General features: G+C 46.0%; 1 protein-coding gene across 1 annotated transcript in view; it reads right to left on the bottom strand.

Moving 5' to 3' along the window:
- Nucleotides 1–173: 173 nt before the first annotated feature.
- The window catches only part of RAD51D (RAD51 paralog D), a 38,481-nt gene continuing 13,565 nt past the window's right edge, over nucleotides 174–25,089 (bottom strand). The window contains exons 12-16 of the mRNA XM_064394433.1: nucleotides 6,417–6,821; nucleotides 4,837–4,923; nucleotides 4,284–4,491; nucleotides 3,100–3,123; nucleotides 174–2,591 (exon numbers count right to left, since the gene is read on the bottom strand). Of these exons, the coding sequence (XP_064250503.1) occupies nucleotides 2,410–2,591; nucleotides 3,100–3,123; nucleotides 4,284–4,491; nucleotides 4,837–4,923; nucleotides 6,417–6,821 (906 nt within the window). The 3' untranslated portion in view covers nucleotides 174–2,409. The remainder of the gene's footprint in view (nucleotides 2,592–3,099; nucleotides 3,124–4,283; nucleotides 4,492–4,836; nucleotides 4,924–6,416; nucleotides 6,822–25,089) is intronic.

Here is a 25,089-nt window from a genome sequence, read left to right on the forward strand (position 1 = left end):
GACTCTTGGCTGTGGTGCCAAGGTCATTTGTGTTGTCAGGTAATTTTTTCCCCTCCACCTCTTCTGTACCCTCCCATCAACAGCATTTCAGCAGCTGGGATCCCAATCTCTGGCTGAGGGTCAGCAGTAGCTGTAGGATCTCTGCTTGTAACAGATTCAGAAACAAACTTAACTAAATCACAATTCAACTTTATTATAAAATTATAAACCAAACTTCTGTACCAAAACTAGTAAGTTGAACTGTCGTAGTACCAGAGGATTTAATAGTGAATAACATGCCCTTTCAAGTAGAATATTAAGTTTTAAAATCTTTAAACAATGTACAGTGTACATAAAGCACATAAATATTTCCATTTACTTTATTAGTTCAGAACATTATATTCCTTTGGATCATTAATCAGTTTCCTCCAGGTTTTGATTTTCCTTTAAAAATAACTCACTCATATCCATAAGTAGAGAATCAATTTTTACAAGGGAAACAAGAAGAGTCCTCCCTTCACAAAGCACATTTTGGAATTCAGGGTGGTTGGATCTTCTCATCCCTAAAATTTCAGGCATTACCTGCAGCTTGATTTAACTGCTGTAGAAAATAAGCCTACCCTCTACAAGGAAAGCACATCTGTCCATAGGGGAATCATCTTCTTCCTGCTACATTCCCCCAGCCCTGAGTTTACTGAAAAATATGACATGAATTTTCACAGTGGATTTCCTCAAAGAGGCTGTTCAGCACATTGTGTATTCCTGCAGCTCCTCCAGGTCCCAGTGCTCTCCAGAGCAAACAGAGTCACTTCTTACCTGCCCTTTCTCTGTCAGGATTTACTGACTTGTTCACTTTGTTCTCCTGCTGGATCTGTTCAACCTTCAGATTAAAGAACAGCCTGACCTGGGACAGAGGTAGGACTCAGAATGCTGAGTTCAGTCAGCAGCAGCTGCTGCAGTTTTGTGGAATTCTGAGATCAGCTCAGTGAGAGATTCCTGGCTCCCTCCTGAGCCATGGATTTCTCATCCCAGGTGCTCTTTTGGCTGCAGCTCCCAGAGCAAAGACCCTGCAGCTGAGCTGCTGCTGGAACTGCCCCTGTGCAGAGCACAGCAGGTCCGTGTGCTGCTGCCAGCACTGCCACTGCCCAGGAGCTCTGCTGCTGTCCCTCAGCTGCACTTCAGTGCCCCAGGAGCTGAGGGTGTCACTGCAGAGCCCCTCTGCCTTTGTGCTGGTCCCTGCTGGCAGCCAGGCTGGAGCCCAGAGCCAGCCCTGGCCCAGAGCAGGGAGGGCACAGTGCCCTGCTGATGGACCCTGAGGGGAAGATACACCAGTTAGTCACCTCCAGCAGGAACTGCCAGACTCCTAGCAAGTCTCCTCCAGCTGAGCACACTGCCAGGAGAGCTGTCAGGGATCAGGCCACAGCCTCTCACCAGCAGAAAGGACAAAACTGCTTTCGGTAAGCAGTGCAAGGTAACAGAACTGTACATCTGGGCCCTGGGGAAGATGGGGGAAGCTGATCTGCAGTGCAGATTGCTCATGGAGCCAAGGGAGACAAAGGCTTTCTTCCATTAGTCCCTTCTAAAAAAAGAAAAAGTCACCTGTACTTAAATATGATTGTGTAGCAATGCAGTCCTCACTATGCAGCTCTGTGGTTCCTCACTAAAGCCTGGGCAAGACTCAAGCCGTGGATTTACAGCTCCATCATCAAGTGGGGGCAGTTCAGTCTGAGCCCCACCCCTGGCACGTGCTGTGAAGTCAAAGTCGACAAAAACAAACCAGAAACCTCCCTCTGGCACAGAAACAAAAACCCAGCAGACAGGGCAAGGCTGAGCCTTCCCAGCCTCCCTCCCCGACAGTTTTCAATAATACAAAGACAACCTTGATACAAAATTACACATTTTTCCACAATTGCACTAGGCTGGAATTAGGGAAAGCAGGGAGGGTCTGCCTGTCCTGCAAGCACAACAATTTTACATTAAATTTTAAAAAAAGTTAAATTAACAAGCACAGTGAGATTTTAATCTTCGAAAATCAAGTTGTTGCTGGGCAGAGCCTGAGCAGCAAAACAAAGGACACTTTTTGAGACCCCAGTTCACTTTTATTATTCAGAGGGAAATACAAAGCCTCTGGAGCTGATCTTCCTGGTGGAAAGCTGGGCATCCATCTGTCCTCAAACGATCCTAGGATGGAGGTGGTTAATGATTGCTGGCAATGAGCTCCAAGGAGTCCAGGCACTGTGGTGTAAAGCACGATGGTGGGATGAGCAGAGCCGGGCACGGCTTGAGCAGAGCACTTTCCCCAGGCTTCCTCTTTCCCTCTTGCAGCAGGGTCCACGCTAATCTCCAAGGTAGCTGTTGGCAGGGATGTTGGCCCTTTCCCCAAGAGCACGGAGGCTGTAAGGCACAGCAGCCCTGAGGCCAGAGGCAGCTCTATGTCCTGAAGACGTGCACGGCCCTGATGACGTACTGGCGGCAGATGGGGCACTCGCTCATGCGCTTGCCGCACTTGGTGCACGTCACCATGTGCCCGCACTCCAGCAGCACGCAGTCGATGGCAGCGTCCATGCAGATCCTGCACAGGTTGTCCTCGCTGCTGGGGGGCCCAGCAGCACCTGAGGGGACAGCAGAGCACGGAGGGGTCAGACACAGGGAGGGGTGGCGGGTTTGTGCAATCCCAGGTGCCTCTGCTGGAGGGATTCCTGAGGGACAAGGTGGGCAAAGGAATTGCGCTTGTGGCTGCTCCATCAGCTGGCAAGGAGCAGAAGTTTTAGCTTTTATACAGTAATTTCTGTGAGATGGAAACAAATACTACTGAGATGAGGCAAATGAAGCAACAGGGGTCTCTCTTCCCAGGTAACAACACAAGAGGAAATTACCTCAAGTTGTGACAGGGAGGTTTAGATAGAAATTTTTCCTGATATCCATTTTCAAAGGGGTTGTCAAGCTCTGTAACAGGCTGCTCAGGGCAGTGGTGGCATAAACAACCCTGGGGGGAGGCAAAAGCCATGCAGATGTGGCATTTGGGGACATGGTTTAGGGGTGGCCTTGGCAGTGCTGATTGGACTGGATCTTGGAAGGTTTTTCCCAATAAACAACTCCATGATTAAGGATCTCACTCACCAGTTTGATCGTCAGTGTCCAAAACTGCAACAGAAGAAGAGAGATTTGGTGAGAATGTGAAAAGCTGGGAAAGAAGTGTTACCAGGCAGGGGCTGAAAACCTGAGGGAGTTGCTAAACCAAAACTGCTTTGTGCTGATCACCATGGGAGGTTCAGGCTGGGCTCTGAGCAGGACAGGTTCAACAACTGACAAGAACTTTCTCTGATACTGAGCTTACAGAACAGTTAAAGCTTCCCAGAGATAAGGGATCCAAAGGGATGTCTCAATTTTTAAGACAGCCTTGGAATGTGTGCAGAGTTTGGCTTCCCAGTGCTGCACCTGCAGCAGCCCCTTGTGCCAGTTCCTCTGCTGTTACACAATCACCAAGTGACTGAACAGACACAGAGAGAGTGAAAGAAAATGATACACTGCATCAAAAGCACAAGGTAATGAAAGAATATAACCCCAAAACTGCTGTCTTAAATCTTGGAACATCCATAGAAGACAAAGCCTAGGCAGACGTGTTTAAGAAAACAACACTACTTTGGACAGCACTGAGAAACCAATGCATGAAATCAAAGTGTTAAAGTAAGTTTCTCTTGTATGTAATTTACAAATATGTGGTTATTTTGAGAAATCCCCTCGAAGTGCAAACTGGCACCTGGAAAACCAAGCCAGACATATTCTCTACACACACACCTGTGTCCCCTCACAGCCACCTGAGCAGGCCCAGGAACACTCTGGTGGTAGAGAGTGAAACCCCAGCTACCCACAGCTGGGCAGCCCTGGGAGCCACTGCTGTGAGCACGTCCTGAATCTCCCAGCTGCTCTTTGGCAGTTTCCTGCCTGGGCAGGGCATTTCCCTGCTGCCTTTGCCAGGTACCACAAGCCAAGAGATAAGAGCTCAGCACATGCACTCATGTACAGCCACCCACCAGCTGCTGTGAGGGTGAGGCAGTGCCCAGTGGGATCTGCTGGGAGCATGCACAAAACCAGGTGTGAAGGATGCACAGCCCTTGTGCTGCTGCTGCAGGGCTCCCACACCTCTCCTCAAACAAGGAGTGGTGAGCACAGCTCAGCACAAACACTCCCCCCTTCCTTCTCGCTCTGCTGCACCAGAAACATCAGCAAAGTTCTGTTTCCTTGTCAGCTGTCTGCAAAAAGGCTAAACCCAGGAACAGGCCCACGTTTGCCAAGTCTCTCACCTAGATGCTGAAGGTCCTTCTCTCTGTAGAGGCGCGTGACCCTCTCGAGCAGCTCCCACTTCTCACAGCAGCCTTTGTAGTTGACGAAGTTGCGGGCGAGGATCTCCTTGAGCTGCCGCACGGAGAGCGCGTTGATGTCCCCGACGCTCGTCAGGTCAGACAGGGAGGCCTTCCTGCCCAGCACCAGGTTATCCTCGGAGTCACTGGACTGGGGGAGCACACAGGGAGTCAGTCATGCCCTCAGCACCCTGCACTATGGTATCAATCAACTCCAGCATGTGTGTGAGCAGGAACTCAGGCTGGATGTAGAGAAGTGGCTACTCTGAATTCATCTACCAGAAACACAAATCTTGAGATAGAACGTAATCATTTCTGCCATGGTGCCCAAGTGACACCAGTTCTTTCTGTATGTGGAGGACAAGATGATGCCACAGAAGGGGTTGATTTGGTTTGGTCATTCTCAGTTACTGATCATGTCTGGTAGCAAATCCAGCCCAGGAAACCTGGTATTCCCTTCCATCTTCCCTGCCATCCACCTCCAGGACACACAAACCTGTATCTCATCCTCTGCTGCTGCTTCTTCTGCTGCATTCTCAGCTGCTGTTCCACAGGCTGGGCTTGGAGGCACATGACCATTGGCCTGGAAGAGGAAATGAAGCTTTCACCAGCTATGGGTTTCTGGAGGGAAATCAACTCCAGGACAGTGTCACTGCAGCCCCTGACCTCTGGAAGGACACAGGCAGGACAAGACACAAGCCAGGCACACTCACAGAGTTTTTGCCTGAGCAGCACTCACACAAAGTAACACTTGCTGAAGCTTTAAAGCCCCAGTACAGAACTCCAAGCTGGAGCAGGAGGAGACCAAATTTCTACACCAAATTTGCAACGTGCAGTCCTTCCCTGAGGGTCACACTGTGCTGCGTGTGATGTCAGAGCTCCCAGTGCAAGGCTCTGCAGAACCCTCCTCTAACAGCTCAGATCTTCACAGTAACCAGGCAAACACCTGCTCAGGTGGGGTCTGGAGAGGGCAAACAGGAGACACCCAGTGAGGGAGCAGCAGTGGCAAGAGGAGAAAAGCTGGGCAGGTGCTTTGAACACTTGATCAAGTGAGCAGTGTAAGTTCAGCTGACTCACCCCAGCAGCCACTGCTCCCTCTGCTTTCCTACTGACAAAGGGACTGTAATGTTACCATCCCACTTATCCAATGGGGACTTGTTAATATTTACAGAGCCCAAGAGTAACAATCAGGATCAAAGAGCCTGAACTGCAGCACCACATCATGCAGGTCAGGACAAGAAGCTGAAATGTATCATGGGGCAGTGCAGAGCTGGTAAAAACTGGAATGGCAATATCCAGAAAACCAGGGAATGAAAATGCCTTTTAATGATTTGTAAAAACCATTCTCCCAGAACTCTTCTTTTGAACTAGATAAACCTGCTGAGGAAGCAGAAGGTACACACATTTTCACAGCTCTGGCCCACAGGGAACTGAATACACCCATTAACTTTGTAACAGGACAAGGAGCAGATGTCAAACACTGAGTAAACTTTCCTTAGCAGAGAGCAGAAAGACAAACAAAGCAAGGTCAATAAAAATAATTAAACTCAAATGCCCCTGCTGAGGTTCATCAGAACTGCAGGTTCATCATAAACCAAGACTTGGCAACAGACTCAGGGTTTGTCTTCTATTGATCTGAGTGCAGGAGACACCAAAAACCTCACCCAGCCCCCATCACCTCTGATCAGCTCCAGCTCCAAAGCTGCTTTAGACTGTCCTTGTTATCTGGCACAGGAATTAAAGAACAGTATCAACTATTTAATTACACCCACTAACACAAGCCAGAAGCCATCAGCAAGTACCAAAGGAAGCAGTCACAGGAGCATCTTGTGGCAATGGAAGTGTGGACCAGAGCACCAGAGAAAACACATCCCAGAGCACTGATGATGTTGTGAGAGTGAATGCTCGAGATATTCAGCACTGCCCACCAAATTCAATTCCATAATGAACAGCACATCATAGTTGGTGACAGCAAGTCACAACTTTACACAGCAAAACCACATGCAACATCCTGGTAGTTAATCCAAAAACAGAGATGAATGAGTTTGCAAAAGTGGTTCTGGCCAGAGATTGTACCTGTTGGTGTTCCTGAGCTTCTGAACTTGAGATGGGATCTGCAGACACTGAGGACTCATCGTGTGAGGTAGGAGAGGCCAGGTTGGTTGGGGGGTGACTCACAAAGTCCTGCTGTTCACGAGCACTGCTATTAAATGTGTTTGTTCTTATCTGATCTTCCTGGGTAATTGCAGGCTGCTGGCCAAGGATCAGGAATACCAGGTCCTCCTTTTCACGACAGAACTCTGTGGAAATCTCATGGAGGGCCAAGTAATCTCGCAGATCCTTCACCTTCATCTTGATCAGCTCCTCCCGCTGGAAGGCCGTGGCTCGGAAGCGCTGGCAGAGGTGGCAGAGCAGGGGCCCACCCTCGGGCTGGTTTGAGCACGACGTGCAGAAGTTCTTCTTGCAGTCCAAGCAGATGTGCTGGGAGAGAGAGGGGAAGGAGTCAGAGGCAGCCCGTGCCCTGTGCCAGCAGCACAGCCGAAGGAAGCAGCAGCTGCTCCTGAAGCACAACCAAACCCTGCAACCCATGAAAAAGTGCCAAGTGGTTACTCATGTTCCATGGGGAGGAAAAGGATTGATCCCTGAGCAACCACCGAGTCCTAGAGAAGCCCCATTCCCACTCCATTTACCCAGAATGAAACGTGAGATCCTGACAAGATTCCCTCACACGACAGGAATTTTCTGCACCTGCTCATGCAGTTTAAGCCAGAGGGAATCAGGAGATTGAGGCAGCAGACTTGTGAGTGAACTCCAGCTAGCTGTGCACATTGTGAACTCCAGCTAGCTGTGCACATTGCTCTGAGCATTAAGAAGCTCCAACATTGAAGGAACTACTTAAAAACATTTCTCTTTCATAAGCACCTGCCATGAATGATGTTCCTCCCTCCATTTTGCTGCAATCACAGAATGAATCTTTCACCAGAAGAGGGACAGGGAACAGCAAGGTCTCACAGACATCAAAGAATCTGATATTTATTTACACAAAAATAGCTTATTTTGAAAACAATACACACACTTTATACCAGTTAGTGCTAGACAGAAGTGTTGGAAGTTTTGGAAATATTATGCCCCAGACAGTTAAAAACTTTACAGATTGAATTCTGTTTTTGATACTGGTTCTGATCTTGTCACTCAGGGCTTGATTTTCACAAGTTCCAAGCACTCACAGTCCATGCTGACTTCTGCAGAAACTTGACTGCTCAACCCTTTGGGAAGGCAAATTCTGCATTTTCCAATAGGAATAGCAGCAGAACAGCCATATTATGTGCCTGTTAAAATCCTGAGGGAAGAAAGAAGTGGTTTCAGTGCTGTTAAAAATGCCAATTCACAGTCTCAGAGGAGCCAAGCACCTCTGTGAAATCCTGACATCCTGATCCTTCAGAGCTGTGCAAGGAAAAACACACAGGTGAGTTGGAGAAGTAATAAATACAAACTCAAAGACAAAACACTGGTTTATGAACTGCTCTAGTGATTGAAGAACATCTCTGTCTTCCCAGCTGACAGAAAGCAGATGTTTTACAGGGTGTAAATACACTGCTTGCTTACAAAAGCTCTTTCTGATGCCCTTTTCAGCCTGAAACCCTCCCTGCTCCCCAGTTAACACCTCCAGGCCTCTCATTTAGAGCCTGCACTACACTCACAGTGACACTTACTGGAAAGAATCCCAATTTCCTGCTCAAGCATTTTAAGACATTAACATTTCTACCACAGAGAGAAACCTTATCTCAAAACTGCTGTTTGGGGGCCTGCCAAGGAAAAGCAACTTTCACCAATCACAAAGCAAGGCAGGAAGGGCAATTTCCACAGAACATCCAGTTTGGAGGAGTTTTCCTTAACTTCATCAGCATAAAAAAATTAATATGTAATTGACTTTTTGTGACCCTATGATTGCAAGAGCAATCCTGTTCCTTGGGGAATTTTCAGGGTAGAGACAGGAACTGATGGCTGTGTGTGCCTAGAGCAGGGGAACAAAACAAATGCACAAAGGCAGAGAAGTGGAAAATAACCCTGTTGGTAACACTTGTCCTCTGAATCCCCCACCTCTGACAAGGGAGAAATCAGATTAAATGAGATTTAAAAACCCCAACAACACAAAAACTGCACAAAACAACCCAAAACCCCAAAGCAGCCCCATTTTCTCTGGCAGGGGAAGCCTCCCCATGGCCTGTGGGTTCCCAAACTGGCTCCAAAGGGACCCCCTGGACTGCCAAGGACCTTCCACCAGCCCCAAAACCCCTACTTGAGCACTCCCACCGTGAGGTATCACAAAGCAAACAGCACAAGGGCTGTTCCATCAAACATGTTCTTGCAATTAACAGCACTCCTGCCTCAGTTATCAAAGGATACATTTGGGAAGTGAAACAAAGCCAGGCATGTCTCTGATTTAGCAGCTCAGCACCAGGATTTATCTTCAGAGAGAAAAACAACCTCCCCAGCCTGTATCTGAGCAGCAAGTGTTTAAACATGGACATTTTGGCTACATCTCAGCATCAAGCAGCTCTCACAGCTTCACTGAACTCTGACTGAAAGGGCATTAATTCAAGGCAGTTCTTCAGAAGGATTGGTTTCAAATGTTGTTGCACATTAAAACTTTCCTGAAAGGTCAGGCCACATCTGTGTGCTGCTCACTGACAGCACAGTCAGCATGGTCACACAGCCCTGAAAGGCTTTATGTGGGGGGGTTTGTTGGTTTGTTGGGTTTGGGCTTTTTTAAAGCAATCTAGGCTATCCTTATGGTCACCAGCGCAGAAGGAATTAATTTTAATCCCCTGCATTTCAAAATAAACATTAACTGGACACTGGAGTTCAAAGGTGCTCCTCTCCCAGGAGAGAATGCAGTTTTCCATGCTGGCCTTGCAGCACTGTGAGATTTCCTACACTGCTCCCTCCATAGCAACAGCACTGAGGGATTGCCATGGCTCACAAACACAGCAGTGTGTTCTAAGGGGTGTTTTCACTCCCTCAGAGCTGATGGGTGAGCTCTGCAGCCCCTCCTGCAGCTGCTCCAGCATTCCCACCTGCAGCACGGGGCTGCAGTCACCCCCAGAGATCACTGCTCAGGAGCTGGGCAGCAGCAAGGTGGAATACAGAATATAAACTTCAATTGGAAGGTGGAATACAGAATGTAAACTCCAATTTCCCTGACAGCCTGGAGCAGGAGCAGCTGGACACGAGCACAGGTAGAGAACACAAAAGCTCAAATTATATGGAACAGATCCCACAGGAAAAGGGGGAAGCTGCTGAGGGCAGGAATGTTTTCAACAGCTTCAGCAGCTCCTCTACAATTTGTGCACCTGAGCACTCCCTCTCCTGTGTGAGTCAGCTCAGCTGGAGCCACTGCTGGCTCTGTACAAGACACTGCTCTAAGGGCAGCCTGAACAGAACAGGTATTTAGGAGATGCTGGGGCAAACAGGGCTGTGCTTCTGCTGTTGAGCTCACAGCTGCCTGAAATGGTTTCATTTCAGAATTCTCTCCATCCACTATTTGCAACCATGCCCAACAGCAAGTGCTGGGTCCAGGGTAACTCCCTGCACAAGTATTTGTGAGGACATGTGGCTCAGCGAGGAGAATGTCAGACATTACAGAGTCAGGAGCAGGGAGGGCCCCACTGCAGCTGAGCCAGCAGCAGGAGGAGCCTCAGCACACTCACACACCCCACAGCACATCACCAGAGTTTGGTTCCTGAAGCAACTGCACTTCTCAGTGCAGAAATGCACCAACATCCCTGCTGCCCTGGGAGTGGAAAGCAGCAGCTCTGCCAAGACTCACCATTCCTCTGATGTGCGTCCTCAGGCATAAATAAAAAGTGCAAGGAAAACCAATTTATGAACTTTCCCATGTAATCTAAAAGGGCTGTGGCCAGAATTCACCATTATTTTTAAATTCTCACATACTTATGTTCAGTAGCTATAGATCAGACACTTCTTAAGCCACAGAGTGTGGCCACAGAACAATTTTCCTCACTGGATCATTTTCAAGCAGTATTAAAGGACCCACCAAGTCTAAATAATGCCCCAGGCAGGGTTGCTGTCGAATTAAGTCTTGTGGTACCAATTATTTTGGCATTTATACACCCACAAATCAAGTTTACAAGTAAGATAAAATTGATCTGGGTTTGGTCTGGGGCTATTTTTGCTCAAGAGTTCTATACACACCCTCAAAAAACTTCACTGGCTTTTACTTTGAGCAACAATTGTTTGGCAAACAGGCAGGAAGATCTCCCTTTACTGAAAGCACAAACATTACTAAACTTCTTGCCACAATATTTATTTTTAAAGGACATTAGTGCTTTTAAATAAGAAATTTAATAACTTATACTCAAGTTAATGCTTCTTTAAGTGATTATCAGCAATTTGGCCTTCTCATTGGGGAACTCTGCTGAAGGATTTCCAGTCACATTAATTGAGGCAGAATGACTGAAGATGCAGAGCCAAGGTGAGCTGTCCTCTGCCATGTGGGGTGTGCAGATCTGAGGACATGTGTGTAAAATGTGTGTCTGTGACTAACTGAAGGCAGCTGGCCCTGGCAGGGCAGGCTCACACTCACCTTGCTGGAGGAGCTGTCGAAGTGCCTCCCACAGGCTTTGCAGCTGTGCTCAGAGGCCGTGGGAGAGGGGAAGGAGCTGTAGCCAGGGTTGGAGTAGGCCTGGGCTGCCGCCGGCGGCTGCATCTCCTCGGGGGAGCCGTCCACACAGAACCAGTTACAGCAGCTCGCCCACATAGTGCCTGCCAGGGAAAACACTGTCAGAGGGCAGGGACACTGCCAGCCCGCCCAGGGACACAGAGCAGGGACACAGCTCAGTGCCCACCCGAGGGGTGCCAGGGAAAACACTGTCAGAGGGCAGGGACACTGCCAGCCCAGGGACACAGAGCAGGGACACAGCTCAGTGCCCACCCGAGGGGTGCCAGGGAAAACACTGTCAGAGGGCAGGGACACTGCCAGCCCAGGGACACAGAGCAGGGACACAGCTCAGTGCCCACCCGTGGGGCATCTCTAACAGCACGTTTGTCAGTTTGGATCCTTCCTCTGACACAGAGCCCACACGCCCAGCCCAGCAGGATGCAGCTTTGGTGAGAAGGGACAAACAGAGATCAAGAGAACTTTATTACTGATACTTCATGGAGTTAAGAGACTACAATGAAGATAAGATAAAATTTATGTTCCACTTGGCTGTATCAGATTCTGAGTTTGCTGTAACAGGCTGTTTCTATTTCACATGAGCTGTAATACTTATCAGGATGTAATAATGCATCAGGAAAAGAACACAAAAGCTCAAATTATATGGAACAGAACAGTTAAATAAAATCAGCAGCAGGATCGTAGATGGCCATTTGTCAGCTTTATCCTAAATCCCTCTACAGATTTACAGCTACAAATCCAAAAAGATAAAATAAAAGCAAGGACAGCCGAGCCACTGATTTCACACACTGCAGCTCTCAGCTGAATTTACAGCATTACAAGGCTGAATCATCTCGCAGCAGGTCAATGTCAGTAATGTAAGTAAATCAAATACTGGCTTTGGTAACTTGCTTAGGAAAACAACTGCAGCTGAGACACAAAATCACTTGTTTATTTTTTCAAGTCAAATTTTATATGTATACACACATATACACACTTACCAAAAATCCTAACACAGTCCAGTGCAAAATGCTCAGTTCCAAAGTCTTCTCAGACCACCTCTGCTGCAATATTCCAGAAATACACTGCTATAAACTTGCTTTTGGGAGTTTACAAAGAAATCTGAATTCATCTGGGCATTCAGTTTCTGGAGCACACACCATGTGTCATCACTTACGGGTAAACTGAATACAAATTGCCTCCTCTGCATTTCTGCTCTCACATGGGAGTTCCTGAGCTGTTTCTTTTATGTCTTAAAAATCAGCTCCCTCACTGATAGTGTTCAGCAACTGCTTGATTTTATAAACTTCTGGAAATAAAACATCCCTCAGCTGTACAGCCAATTCATTGCTTGTTACTCAGTAACTGCAGATTCCCAAGGGAAAGGGGCTGGGAAGGGAATCCTAAAGGTTATTGAGTATAATATGTTCTTTTTTTTAAGCTGTGCTGAAACTTTGGGGCTGATGTACTTGAATTGGGAAGTTTTTGCTCTCTGGGGCTGTTCCAGTATCTGCTGCTTCAGTGGCATCTTTGATCCTTTCAGAACCTGGCTGAATTTGGCTGGTCAGTCCCGGCTGTCCTGGGCCTTTCCAAGCCCCCAGTGGGAGCTCAGCCAGGAGCCCTCCCTGCAGGCTCAGCACATTGCAGAGTTTAAATACAAACCTACACACTGGCACCATGGACTCCTGGTGGGGCTGATGTGCTCACTGCTGCAGTGGGAATGACACCAGATCTCAATAAATAGTGTGGATTGCACTTAGGCTGGCAATGAGATCCCAATAAACACAAGGAGGAAAGCACTGCATGAACAGAAATAATCTACCATCCATCTCTATTAGCTTTGCCCTGCAATCAAACACGCACTTCAGATGGCACAGATAAAAGGAACAATTACCCTTTTTCTCTCTGCATGTTCATTTCCAAGCTCTCTGTCCCACTCAGAAGTTAACAGAGCTTTTCTTTTGCAAAAATACAGAATTTCTACTTGAAATCACGTTCTTTGGGAGGTTTAATTTGTTCCTAGGAATCACAAATCTAAACAACACAAAGCTGCACAGTCCAAGAAGCATTCACAGCCTCCACAGCAGTGGAAAACTGCATCCAGAGTTCAGCTCCCTTCCTGTTTCAAGGACCCCTGCAAGCTGAAGGCCACCCACGATAACAGAATACACAAATGCTACTGCCTGCCCCCAAAAACTTTGTTTTCCTAGAAAAAGACAGCCTACTAATTCACTCTGGAACATTGCAACATGTCAAACACTGGGAAGAAAAACACAAGGCAGTGCACAAACTGGGATAAAATAAGACAGAGCTCAGCATTCAGCTGGGGTTGTAGCTCTGTGATTGCCAGGAATTAAAAGGCCAACAAAAAGCTCAGATGTTGCTTTAGAACAGCCTTAATCCTGCTCAACTACAAAAGCATAGAATAAACAAACAACAACCAGGACTGTCCTCTGATCCATAACATTTTTCCAAAGGTATAAAAAGGAGTACACCTGTAAAACACCTCTGTAGCTGCCTACAGCTGCACTGAGACAGCAGCAAGAAATCCAGGTAATATTCAGCAGCTGCTTCAAGAGGGATTTTCCACTGTTCTGGACAGGATCAGCTTTAGAGCCAAGGAAATGAGCACTGCCACTGACAGAGGACTCCAAGTTACAAGCAGAATGCCTCAGTGGAATTTCAGGATGACAATTTCCTTGATCACTCTACAATGTTTGCTACAGCAAAATTATTCCCTTATTTATTCTCTTACCCATCTGGAGGTACGTGGTCAGCTCAGTCCAGGAACTGCTCATTTCCTGGATGGATGGATGGATGGATGGATGGATGGATGGAACAGATGTGGCAGTCTGAAGGTCAGAACCAGAGAGTCCTGCTCTATACAGATCCTGTCAGTTCCCTGCAAAGGAGCTGCTGTTCTGCACCCAAGGAGCTCCACAGCTACACCAAAGTGACAAATGAATGCCCAGATAAAAGAACACCCAGTGGAAAGAGCTACTTCTGTGTTGTGCTCCAGGGTTGGGAAAATACTTACTTGGCTAATAACAGTGTGACAGCTTGGAAAACTTAATGACAGCATGGATTTCAGGAACATCTTGAATAAAAGACGTGGACTTACTGGCACAGCTGACACTACAGGCACTACTGATAGCAGCATTATCCTTGGACAAGGTGCCTCTACAGCCTCGTGGAGCCACAGAAACAACTGCCTGAGCCACACACAAACCCAGCTGAGCTGGGCTGGGCAAACTGGAAGCTCCATGGCAGGCACCCAACAGTGTCTGCTGGCAGCCAAAAACCACCTGCCCTAAATCCTAAGTGCACGTTGTGCTTGGAGCATCTGCCAGGGCAAAGGGAGAGGGAGTTTCATCAAGGGTGGAGACACAAGATCAAACAGTCTATCCTGGACCTGCAAACACATCCACCCACATGGCAATCAGCACCCTGGGAAGGGGCTGTTTCATCTTCTTTCCTCAGCTGCTTTAAGGAAAGCCAGAAGAAATCCAATAAATGGCAGGGAGAATGCTTGCCATGGACAAAGTGGTGCCAGCACTGCACCATGCTCTGCTGGACTGCTTTTATTGATTTGATTATTTATTTTTTCAGTATGAAGCTGTGCATGCCATTTGACTGGATTTAAACAGGAGAGTGAAATTCATTTCATCACCAGTTCATTAACACGTTCTACACAGCACCACAAGTTCTGTATTACTTTAATTCTGAAGGAAATACCAGTGATACCAAAGTTTTCCTACCATACATAGTTGAAGGCTTAGGTTCTTCTACTTTCCATCTTCATTTAAAAAAGTGTTTGAACTCAGGTTCTGACTCCATATGCAGTATCACTGCCATAACCTTGCTAGCTGGAGTACCAGGGATCACAGCCTCCACACAGGATTTATTACACTTGCTGTTTGGATTTCATCAAAGGCTAGGCTGTGGCTGCAGAGGGAAACTGTGGTTTATGTTTGAATATAAAATCTGCCTTGATTTTCCTAAGGGTACAAACAACAAGAGACTAGAGCAAGCAAAGGAACATCTCAGAATCAATGAGCTTCCAGCTCTGTATAATAAAGCTCTCGAGGACTGGGTCTGGCTCCTTTTCATGACTGCTCAGGAATTCAGCAGCTGGAATGCAGCAGCACCAAGGAGACACTTGAATCCAGGGATCAAAAGGAAATGAGCTCCCAGAAGCAGCTGATTCTACTCCCACACGAGAAGAAACCACAGCAGCAAGTAGTTCTGCTCCTGAGAGGCCTTTAACCACTGGAGCAGCAGGGCTGGTGACCCTCGGGGCTGCTGCAGATGGAGCTGGGTGCCAAAAAGGGAGGGAGATGCAAGAGAGCAGCTCTGCCAGGGCCAGCTTCCCTGCAGTGCTGTTTGCCCACCAGCCCAAGAGCTGCCTCACACCTCCTGTGCCCACCACAGTGAGCTGCTTCCCCATCAGCTCCCTGAACCAGCCAGCTCCTCTCTGCCCCCCATCCATGAGACACCCTCCTTCCTTCCCATTCAGAACCTCCCTCAGCCTTCAGGACCTCAGTGAGCAGCCACAGATGCTCTACACCAACACAGACAACTCCCAACACAGCACACCAACCTGGGATAATGCTGAGCACAAAATCATTAGTTCCTGTCACTTCCAGTAGCTTGAAGACCAAGGCAATTGTTCAGGAGGCCAGAAAAAGGCAGTGTGGCTTTAAAATACTCATGTATTGATAGGTCTTTTTAAAAATTACTATTTTTGTTATTAATCCCTGCTGTAGTCCCTGCAAAATGGATCAGATCTCACTTTGATGAATGCTGTTTGAAATGGTTGAAGCATTTAATGAGTTAATCACCATGGTGCTCCATTAATAGTGTTGCACAATTGCTCATTGTTACAATTTACTACTTTTTTATTTATTTCAACAAACCTGAACTGATAAGAAATGCCTTGCTAAAATTAGTTTCACTAATGACCTACCACTTCCAAATTGAATTCATAGCAAGGTCAAAAAAACAGTATTTGCTTGATAACAGAGCTATAGAATAATCTGCTCAAATGCCACTTATGCACAAAGTATTATTTTTATCAGCCTTTGTTCCAGGCACAGACCTGAATTATGATAAATGGGAGCAGCCATATGTTGGGACAGCTGGAAAAGTCAGCAAATGAGCCACTTCCAGAAGGGACAAGGGAAGGAAGCAGGCTGCCAGTCTGAACATGACATTTACAGACGTGGTGCCTCAACCAGTACAGAGCAGGAGAAAAGGAAGAGATGGGACACAAACCTGTCACAAGGAATGTACATCTAATTTACTGGATAAAATAACTGGACTGAAACTGTCAGATTTTTATATAGGGATAGGAAAAAATATGTTTATGAGTAAAGGTACTACTTCACCTGCCCAAGGTGACAGCATGCACACCTTGAAACAAATGAGTAAATAAATACCCGCACTGGATCACAGCTAGAAACACAAGTGTCCAGGTGGGCGCGGCACAAGAAATTGTGTTATGGAAGGAGGAAAGAAACACTTTTCCATTTTCTTCTGTGCCTTCCAAAAGCCTGGAGACATTTCCCATCTCTAATCATCTAACATCATGCAACAAAGACAAATAATTTCTCACCAGTCTGATCAGCAATTCTGATGTCAGTTTAAAACTCTTCAGGTGAGGCCCTGGTCAGCTACAAAGGCAGCGAGCTCAGGTCAGTCCACACAGAGCAGGGTGTCCAGGACTTCTGTGTCCCTTTGGTTGTGATCCTGTGCATCCAGGAGTGCCTGTACTGCGGGCACATCAGGGGATGCCCTTGAACAGCAGCCACATCCTCATGTCCAGAGGCTGGCCAGAGCAGGCTGGCACTGGCACCCCATTCCAGACGCTGCCTACACCTTCCCCACGGGACGGACACAGTCCCTGGCTGGAAGGGACTGAGCCCACCAGCAACAATCCATCTTCAGCCCCTCTTCAACACAGCTGCACCTGTGCTTCTCCACCCTGGAGATGCCTCCAAAAGCCTCCTGTGTGCGTGGGCTCAGCAGATCCCAGCGATGCAGGCAGGAGCAGATCCCGGAGCGTGGCACACAGCTGGATTCGGCTGCGAGCGTGCGAGCCCAAAGGAAGGGAACCTGGCCACGCACCAGCATTTTAATGAAGGAAGTGACATCCATTTACCACAGAGCACAGAGTAAACAGGGCAGCCCGCTGGGGCAGGGTGCAAGGCAGAGCAGGAAAAGGCTGGAATGGGGCCACAGGCGTTCAGCACAGCCACACACGGCTCTGCTGAAACGCCAGCGCCTTCAGCTGCTGCTGAGCCCAGAGAAGCACCAAAAATCACTTCCCACTCCGTGGTACAGAGGAAACCATCGTGCAGACAAAGCCCCTTTTATGCTGCTATAGCCTGGTTTATACTGAGCAGACCATTTGCCAGGTAAGCCCTTGGAAAATTGGCTTAGCCGAGAGGAAAATTACGAGTTCTTATATACATGACAAAAATCCAGCAAGTATTCCAAGAGCATTTTGCAGCTGTACCAGTGTTTATCAGTACTGCCAGCAACTCTTGATGATGTTCAGGAGGTTTACAGACAGATCTTCACCTGAAATCCCACCAGAACTGTTACAAGCACAAAGGATCTCAGCTTCAAGCACCTCTTTGAAACTAGAGAGCTGCAATTCCCATTTGAAATGGAGAAAACAGTTTTAGAAAGCTGTGGGATTTATGGAGCATTGAGAGAAAGCTAATTCCAAAACAGACACCTTCTCACTTGACTCCTAGCTTTGCACCTGGAATTGCAAACTCAACTCACACACTTTCCCTCTCCTCTGTAGCACAAGTAACACCAAATTCCCCCCACTTTAACATGAGAAGCTTGGAAATCCTGTTTTGTAAGGAACTGGATACCTGGAGTGAGTATTATTTTAATATAAACTGTTTATTTTGACCCAAAGTAGCATTTTATATATTGAAAAACATTTAGATAAAAAGTTCTTTTTGCTATTAACTGTAATTAGGGCTCGAGACATCTGCCAAGATGGAAAGTCAACTGTCTTTTTCTTTTGCAAGTCAGTGACATTCTCCCAGCAAGTTAACAAAAACCAAAACAAAGTGATTAATGAAATCATGTGATTTTAGAAAATTATTTTTCTTACCCAGTCCATCTCAACTCCTTAGTCCCATACCTGTTCCCAAGGGACACACTGTGACCTCGGGCTTATCTCCCTTCCGCTCTCCTGTTACGCTGAAAAACAATTCAAAAAGCTGCTGTGCTCTTTCACACTGCTTTGATATTCATCAGCAAGGCTGAATTAAGCCAGTTGTAATTATAGCATGAGCCAAGACAGGAGGAGAAGAAAGGACACTCTGGAGAAGCAAGATTCCAGAGTACTGTTTTGTTACCATTCCCAGAATCCTGCATGGCTGGATGTGTCTCTATCCTTAGTCTCACACCCAAAAGTGTCACTGAAAGTGGAATCTCTCCACCAAAATGTCAGCAGGAATCCTGGACTATCTCATCCCAGCTCAACCAGTCCTTTTCATTATGGAGAAGAAGCTCCATGCTGGATTTTTCTCTCCATTCATTCCTTTCCTCACAGGTTTTCCTGGATTCAGCTGCACAGGTCACTGCTAAGACTGTAATTCCAACAGACAGCAATAAATTCCCAATGAAAACCTGAACATTTAAATAACTGTGCAGCTTCCCTAATGAGCCCTACTCCAGGAAGGGTCCATCCTGTCCAGATTCCATCTCAAAACCCACCTCAACCACTCTTCCATGAAAGCCACGTGGCAACAGCTGGGGGAGGTTTCCTGGATCTGTGCCCACCTGGAAGTCAGGAAGAGCCTCCAAAGGCACAGCAGGAGCTTTTCAGGGAGTCCTCCTCCTCTCCACACTACAAATACCTCCCTCTCTCAGCACATTTTACAATGCCCAGAATAGAACCTTGCTGAAAATAAGTTTCTGCTGTGCTGCAAAACACTGCTGTGGACCCAGTGACTTCAGTGTTTGGGTATTGCAAACAAACAGGAGCAGATCCACAGTTTCACCAGGGAACAGCCTGGGATCCCCTCTCTGGGAGGTGATTTCACCATGGGAGAAGATAACCACTGTCAGATGGTGTAATGATACCCTTCTCCTAAACGGGGGAATTCAGGGAGCTGGAGAAAAAAGGGGAGGAGAAAGGATATAAATTTGTATTTTCGTCACATCTCCCTACTTCAGGTAAAAAGAGATCAAGCTATTTCCACTGGAATCCCTGGCACAATTAGACATCTTGTTTCATTATGACAACTGCATAAATTACATATTCACAACAGTTTAGCTTTGGAATGAAGCACAAGCATATGGGGGCAGTTGAAAGGAGAGGAGAGAGGTGCATTATCCCAGAGACAGCTCCTCAAATTTGGGATTGGACAAGACTAGCCAGAATTACATTAAGTTTCCCTGAAACTAGAATTACAATTGGCCCTAAAGCTCCACAGACTCTGGGCTATCACTGTGTCTCAGGCATCCAGAATTGACAGTGATTGCTGATAAATTACAACACCAGTTGGAAATCCTGGAAATTATTTGTCATGCCAAGCTATGGGTTTATTTTTAACCAGTAAACTTCTAAATTTCAGCCCTCAAAAATCAAAAGATAGTCTCAAAATTCCTCACATGCCAAACCCACTCTTCTCCCAACCTTATTCCAGGAGCTGCTGGTAGAAAATGAACCTAAATTCCATGGAATTTCTACAAGTGGAAAAGTGTACGTGCAGCAGGACTGGATGCACCACAGCTCTGTGCAGACTGGCAGGCAACCTCTAACCTATTTAACTGGAGCCTGAAAAAAGATAATTTTTATTTGGCTGGACTGAAACAGATCTGGATGTATATAACTGAGGCACATCATAACAAGTACAAACACTGCAGACTCATTTCATAGCTATGCCTATTCCAAATTAATCTGAATTCAAATCCAAACTAGGTGCTGAAATAGAAGAAAATGCAGCTGCAGATCTTCTCCTTCGGCACACACGTACAAAGATCAGCTCACACGTCACATCTGACACAATGTGGGAAGTTCTGCCCTCCCAGGCTGCAGAAATACTTAGAAATTAGTCAGCAGTTAAAAAAAGGTCCAGGATGTTGAATACAAACCTGAGGACTGGTTTGTTCCTGAGATAACAAAAGATAGCACAATAAAAAAGTGAGTTTGTTTATGGTTTAGTCACCTTATCTGTGGACAAGGGAAAATACCCCACTCTCATCTGAAGGAAGTTAATACAGGTGGAACTTTGAGAGGGACTTTGAAGTTGTTCTCTTAAAGCATTTCCATAAATATTATCCTTGTGCCAATCTCCATTTAGGACGGAAGCATTTGAAATTCAGAATTGCTTACACGCAGCCCTGGAGAAGAGCTTGGAAACGGAGGGAAAGTTCAAGCCTTAGCACCCAGTGTGTGCCAGCAGGACAAGCATGGACTCTCTACAGCATTCATGGGACCCATGTTGTGGAAAAGTCCATTCCCAACCACCTGCAGTGTTTGTTTCTAGAGCTGGAAGGTTCCCCATGGGTTCCTTCACCACCATCCTTGTTTCACTGCTGTGCCTCTCTCCCTCCAGCCTCAGTCTCTGCAGAACATTAAGGACTCAGAAATCCAAAACAAAGCAGCCTGAAATCTGGCCTTTATACAAACACAAACAAACACAACAGCCATCTGCTCCCATGGTTTTGGTTGCTGAGTTGAGGGGCACATCCTGAGGAGATTCTGCAAGAGCTCACACAGGGGCTCACAATCCATTCAAGTAAACATTGGTCTCTGGGAACTAAATCACTGATGATCCATGATGCAAAAAAAGATAATTCTTCCTTATTGCCACATCAATTATGGCAGAACATTTAAGTTCTTTGCCTTTAATCACCTGTGTGCAGCACCACCAGAGGCACCATGAGCATCCTTTGATGGCAGAGCTCACTTAACCCACCCAGTTCATGGGATCAAACAAAGTGCTGAACGTGGAGCCCCAGTGGGATCCAGCCCAGAGAATGCATTTGCACAAAGACTGAGAGGACAGCAGGTAAGGAAAGCTTCAGCCAGGGACATCTCCTGGATTCCCACCTTTGTCACACAGGGAAATTTCCCATATATGGCCCAAGCCAGCAGGGTCACATTTCAGTGCAGGATTCTGGCAAGCCCAGACATTCAGACGTGGTGAGTCAGTGCTCCAGAAACCACTGGAGTTTAGAAACCACTAAATCTACTTCATTTTGGTTGGGTTTTTAAGTTCACCTTCTATTGGGGTTTTTTCTTCAACCTTTGCAGTACTCAGGCACCATCACACTTCCATTTTGCTTCTCTGTAACTGGCAGGAGCATTTCTTTCCATTCTGGGGGTTTTTTGCTTTGTAAAATGACAGAGAAGATTTTCATATCAGACTAAATCCTGATGTTGAGGCATGAAGAATAAAACCAGACCAACTATCACGGAGGTTGGGAACTTACTAAGTAGTCTTGTACTTTCACACAGCCCTCTGCAACAAAGAATACTTATTTTTTAAATAAAACCTCAAAACATCGTCACTTCTGTCCTCAGATCCCAAACAAACAACAACTTATCTGACATTTCAGCACAACCAGACAGGACTGCTGCCAGTAAGAAGCTCCCTATGACACAATCTTTTCCACCACTGACCTGATAACATCAGCATGACCTTTCTTCTCTTTTAAACTCTACTTTTCTCAGTTCAATAGTTCAGCAGAAACTGACCCATTTTTGATTACACACACAAAATCAGATACCACATAGTCCTATTAAAAAAATTCAACTCCAAATTTCAAAAAATATCATTGGGTAGCTATTTTCAGATTAGTAATAAATAATGTGGGTCAATTCAGTGTGAGGATTTTTTGTTTCAGTTTCCAGCTCTGTGAGTCTGGGCCACTTCAGTTCTCTGTGCTTGAGTTTTCCATAAGCAAAATACAGATAATGCCCCATCAGGGAATGGAATCAATATTTCATTTCTTTAAAGCAGTGCTGTATTCATAATGGAATAAATACTTTCAGAGAACTACAGAGCTCACAGAAGTGAAGCACTTAAGGGAAGAAATGTGAGTGAACAACCTCCTTGCAATTCTGCAGAGCATCCTAACAGTTTTACAACACAATATAACAGAAAAACAGGACCAAACAAGATGATTTTGAGGCCAAATTCATTTTTGACACAAGTGCAAAAGACAATGCAAGTCCTGTTCATTTTTTGTGGCCTTTTTGTTTGTTTGTTTGAACTCTTTCCCAGTTCACAATGAAAATTATGGCCAACATGCAGAATAAAGAAGCTTGTTTTTACTTAAAGGGGCATTTCAACTTAAAAATGAAAGTTTTACTTACAAATGTGGCCTTTCAAAAAAAAAAAAAACCCTGCAAAACAAAAAAGACAAATATTCTTGGGACTTAAGGTGTGAAGGAGGCAGCATGCTGTCAAACTGCAGGCTACAAAAACACCAAGGATTTTAGATCTCAAATCTTTTGTACATGTTGTAAAGAAATCCTTTTCCTTAGAAGTTCAGAAGGTTTTGCCAACACATTTAGATTGTTTCATCCATTATCAAGGATTAAGGCTGATCAGTCAAGCACACAGTGGGCAGTAACAGTTTTCCTCACATTTTCTTTCATTAGGGGAATTTTTAGGAACTACTACCATGTATTAGATTTAATGTCAAGCCTGCATCTCTTGCTCCTGCCAGAGCACTGAAAGCTTTAGTCCATGTTATGAAGAGCCACATCCAGAAGTAAAAAAGCAAGCTCAGGCCTCCAGAACAATGTGTTACCAAGTGAGTTTGGCTTTGGGCAGAGCAGCACTGAGGGAGACAGGCCTCACTCCAAGAACGATCATCTTACTTCCCTCAGACAAAGTAAAGCCTTTCACGACCCGGGCTGGGCTCTGGCCTACATTCTGTTGGATGAAAAGGCTTCATTACATGCAGTTGGACACATTGTTTGAAAACCTGACAGAAATGGCCTTTACCACAGCAAGAGCTGAACAAACTGAAGTCATGCAATGTTGAGGGTTCCAAGGGACCAAATAGCAAACCTGTATTAAATGTGTTGTGTTTGTGTGTTCTCTCTAAAACACACACAACTGAAACCCTGAAATAGGTTTTCACCCACGGCAGAGTTCAGAGATGGTATCAGGATGATCAGATAAGGTTATTTGCAGATTTAAGGTGCCTCTGAAGGCAGATAAAAAGAAATGCTGCAAGTGTTTTTTTCCTAAGTGTGTTATTTTGCCATAGACAAGCAGTCATTTACAGGTGCTTTGAATTCCAGCTGCACTCTCCCTGCACACCTTGTAGGCATTCCAGTTACTCCTGAAGCCTGGCAGTGAGCTGAACAACATATTTCAGCTCTTTCCAGGAATTCCTTCACTCAGAACAAAAAATGAATTCCTTAGGTATTTCCATTGCAAAAATCTGTCTGATTTGTATTCAGGTCAAAGGGAAAAGTAACAAATAGTATAAATAACAGCAGGAAAAAAAGGTACTTTGCCAAAAAGGACACTGATGCTTTGGGCTTTATTTCTATTAAATTCGTGTTTCAACTCCCTCCTCTTTCTCTGCTGCATAAGAGACAAAATCTTGCTCCTCCTACCCCAGAGCCCTCTGCACAAGAAGATGCACAGTGACAGCTCAGGTCTGACTGAGCTGACAGGGAATTCCATGATCCCCTCCAACAACAGATCAGCCTTTCCATCTGAGAGACATAAGGCATGGATTATGCAATATCAGCCTCTCTGACTGGCAGGAACTGGGCCCTGAGCTCCAAGAGCATGAAACAGCCCCTACATAAAAACCAGCTGAGATTTCTACTCTTTGGATTATACAGTCAAAGGGGACTTGGAAATCTACATTTTACTTGGAATCTGAAAAATAAACTGTTTCCAAACTCTCCTGCAATGCTTGTGCAAGGGCCTCAGGACAGGCAGGGATCTGGCCAGCTGTGCCACCAGCCACAGAAGCTGCATTTTAGAACTCGCCCTTCTGTGGAACAATTGGAACTTTCTCCAGGCTGAGGTCTGCACACAGAGCTCAGTGTTTCCCTGCGAGCACACAACAGCTCCATTATTGTTTAACTACCAAAAACCAGCTCCAACAATCTATCAGGCTTGACATTCTATCCATCTCTGCTGCTAGCCCAGACTGCTGGGCAGACATATAGGAAAAGGTTCATGCATTCAGTAAGAAAAAAGTTATTTTGCTAATCTAAACAGAGATTTCCCCTTTTTTAACCACTAATTTGTCATTTTAAAAACCATTCAGGAACAGAGGCTTGTCTTTCCTCAGATTATCAAATTCAAGTGTCTATAAAGAAATCTATTCCAGCAGATGAATAAAAGCTCCTTTTGAAGACACATACAACACAAATTCAAAGGCAATCCCACAGAGCAGGAGCTGCTCACTGCCTCAGAGCTGCAGCACCAGTTGTGCTCCCAGCCTGGCAATGATTCTTTTAACACCAAACTGCAGCAGAGCACGAAGCTGCTGCTTCTCACCCCCCTCGCCCAGGGACAGCACTGCTGGGCAGCTTTCCAAGCAACCACGGCCCAGGCAAAGTCCTGGGAAGCACCAACACTTCCATGGAAGCAAAATTATTAATGCATGATGCAACCCCTTGGAGGATGACCTCAAACACAGGAATTGCTCATCTGAGTGATGCCAGCAAGCCAAGTCTCTGGGGAAGGACAGCTGGCAGCCATCCTCTGGTGCCAGCAGTCATTTTGCTCTGAGCAAGGTATTTTGACATCAACAAAAAGTAGCAACACATCAGTTTCAGTCTGGAATTCTGTGGGATGCAGTTCCTGACTCATCTGGGCAAAAGCCAAAGCAATAAAAGCTCAAGTGGTGTGGATTCAGTGATGCCACTTGTGACACTGCACTTTGAAATCATCCATGTGTATATATAGAATAAATAATGCCCAAAGGAACCATCCTTCTTGCAGCAGAGGTTACCACGCAACAAGCTACTCCCAAAAGAGAGTATTTTAAATTTAAATTACACTTAATTAATTTCAAATCTCACTTAACATCAGCCTAAACTAAAAGATT

The sequence above is a fragment of the Passer domesticus genome, chromosome 19 (genome assembly GCF_036417665.1).
Source record: "Passer domesticus isolate bPasDom1 chromosome 19, bPasDom1.hap1, whole genome shotgun sequence".
In the NCBI taxonomy this organism is placed as follows: Eukaryota; Metazoa; Chordata; class Aves; order Passeriformes; family Passeridae; genus Passer; species Passer domesticus.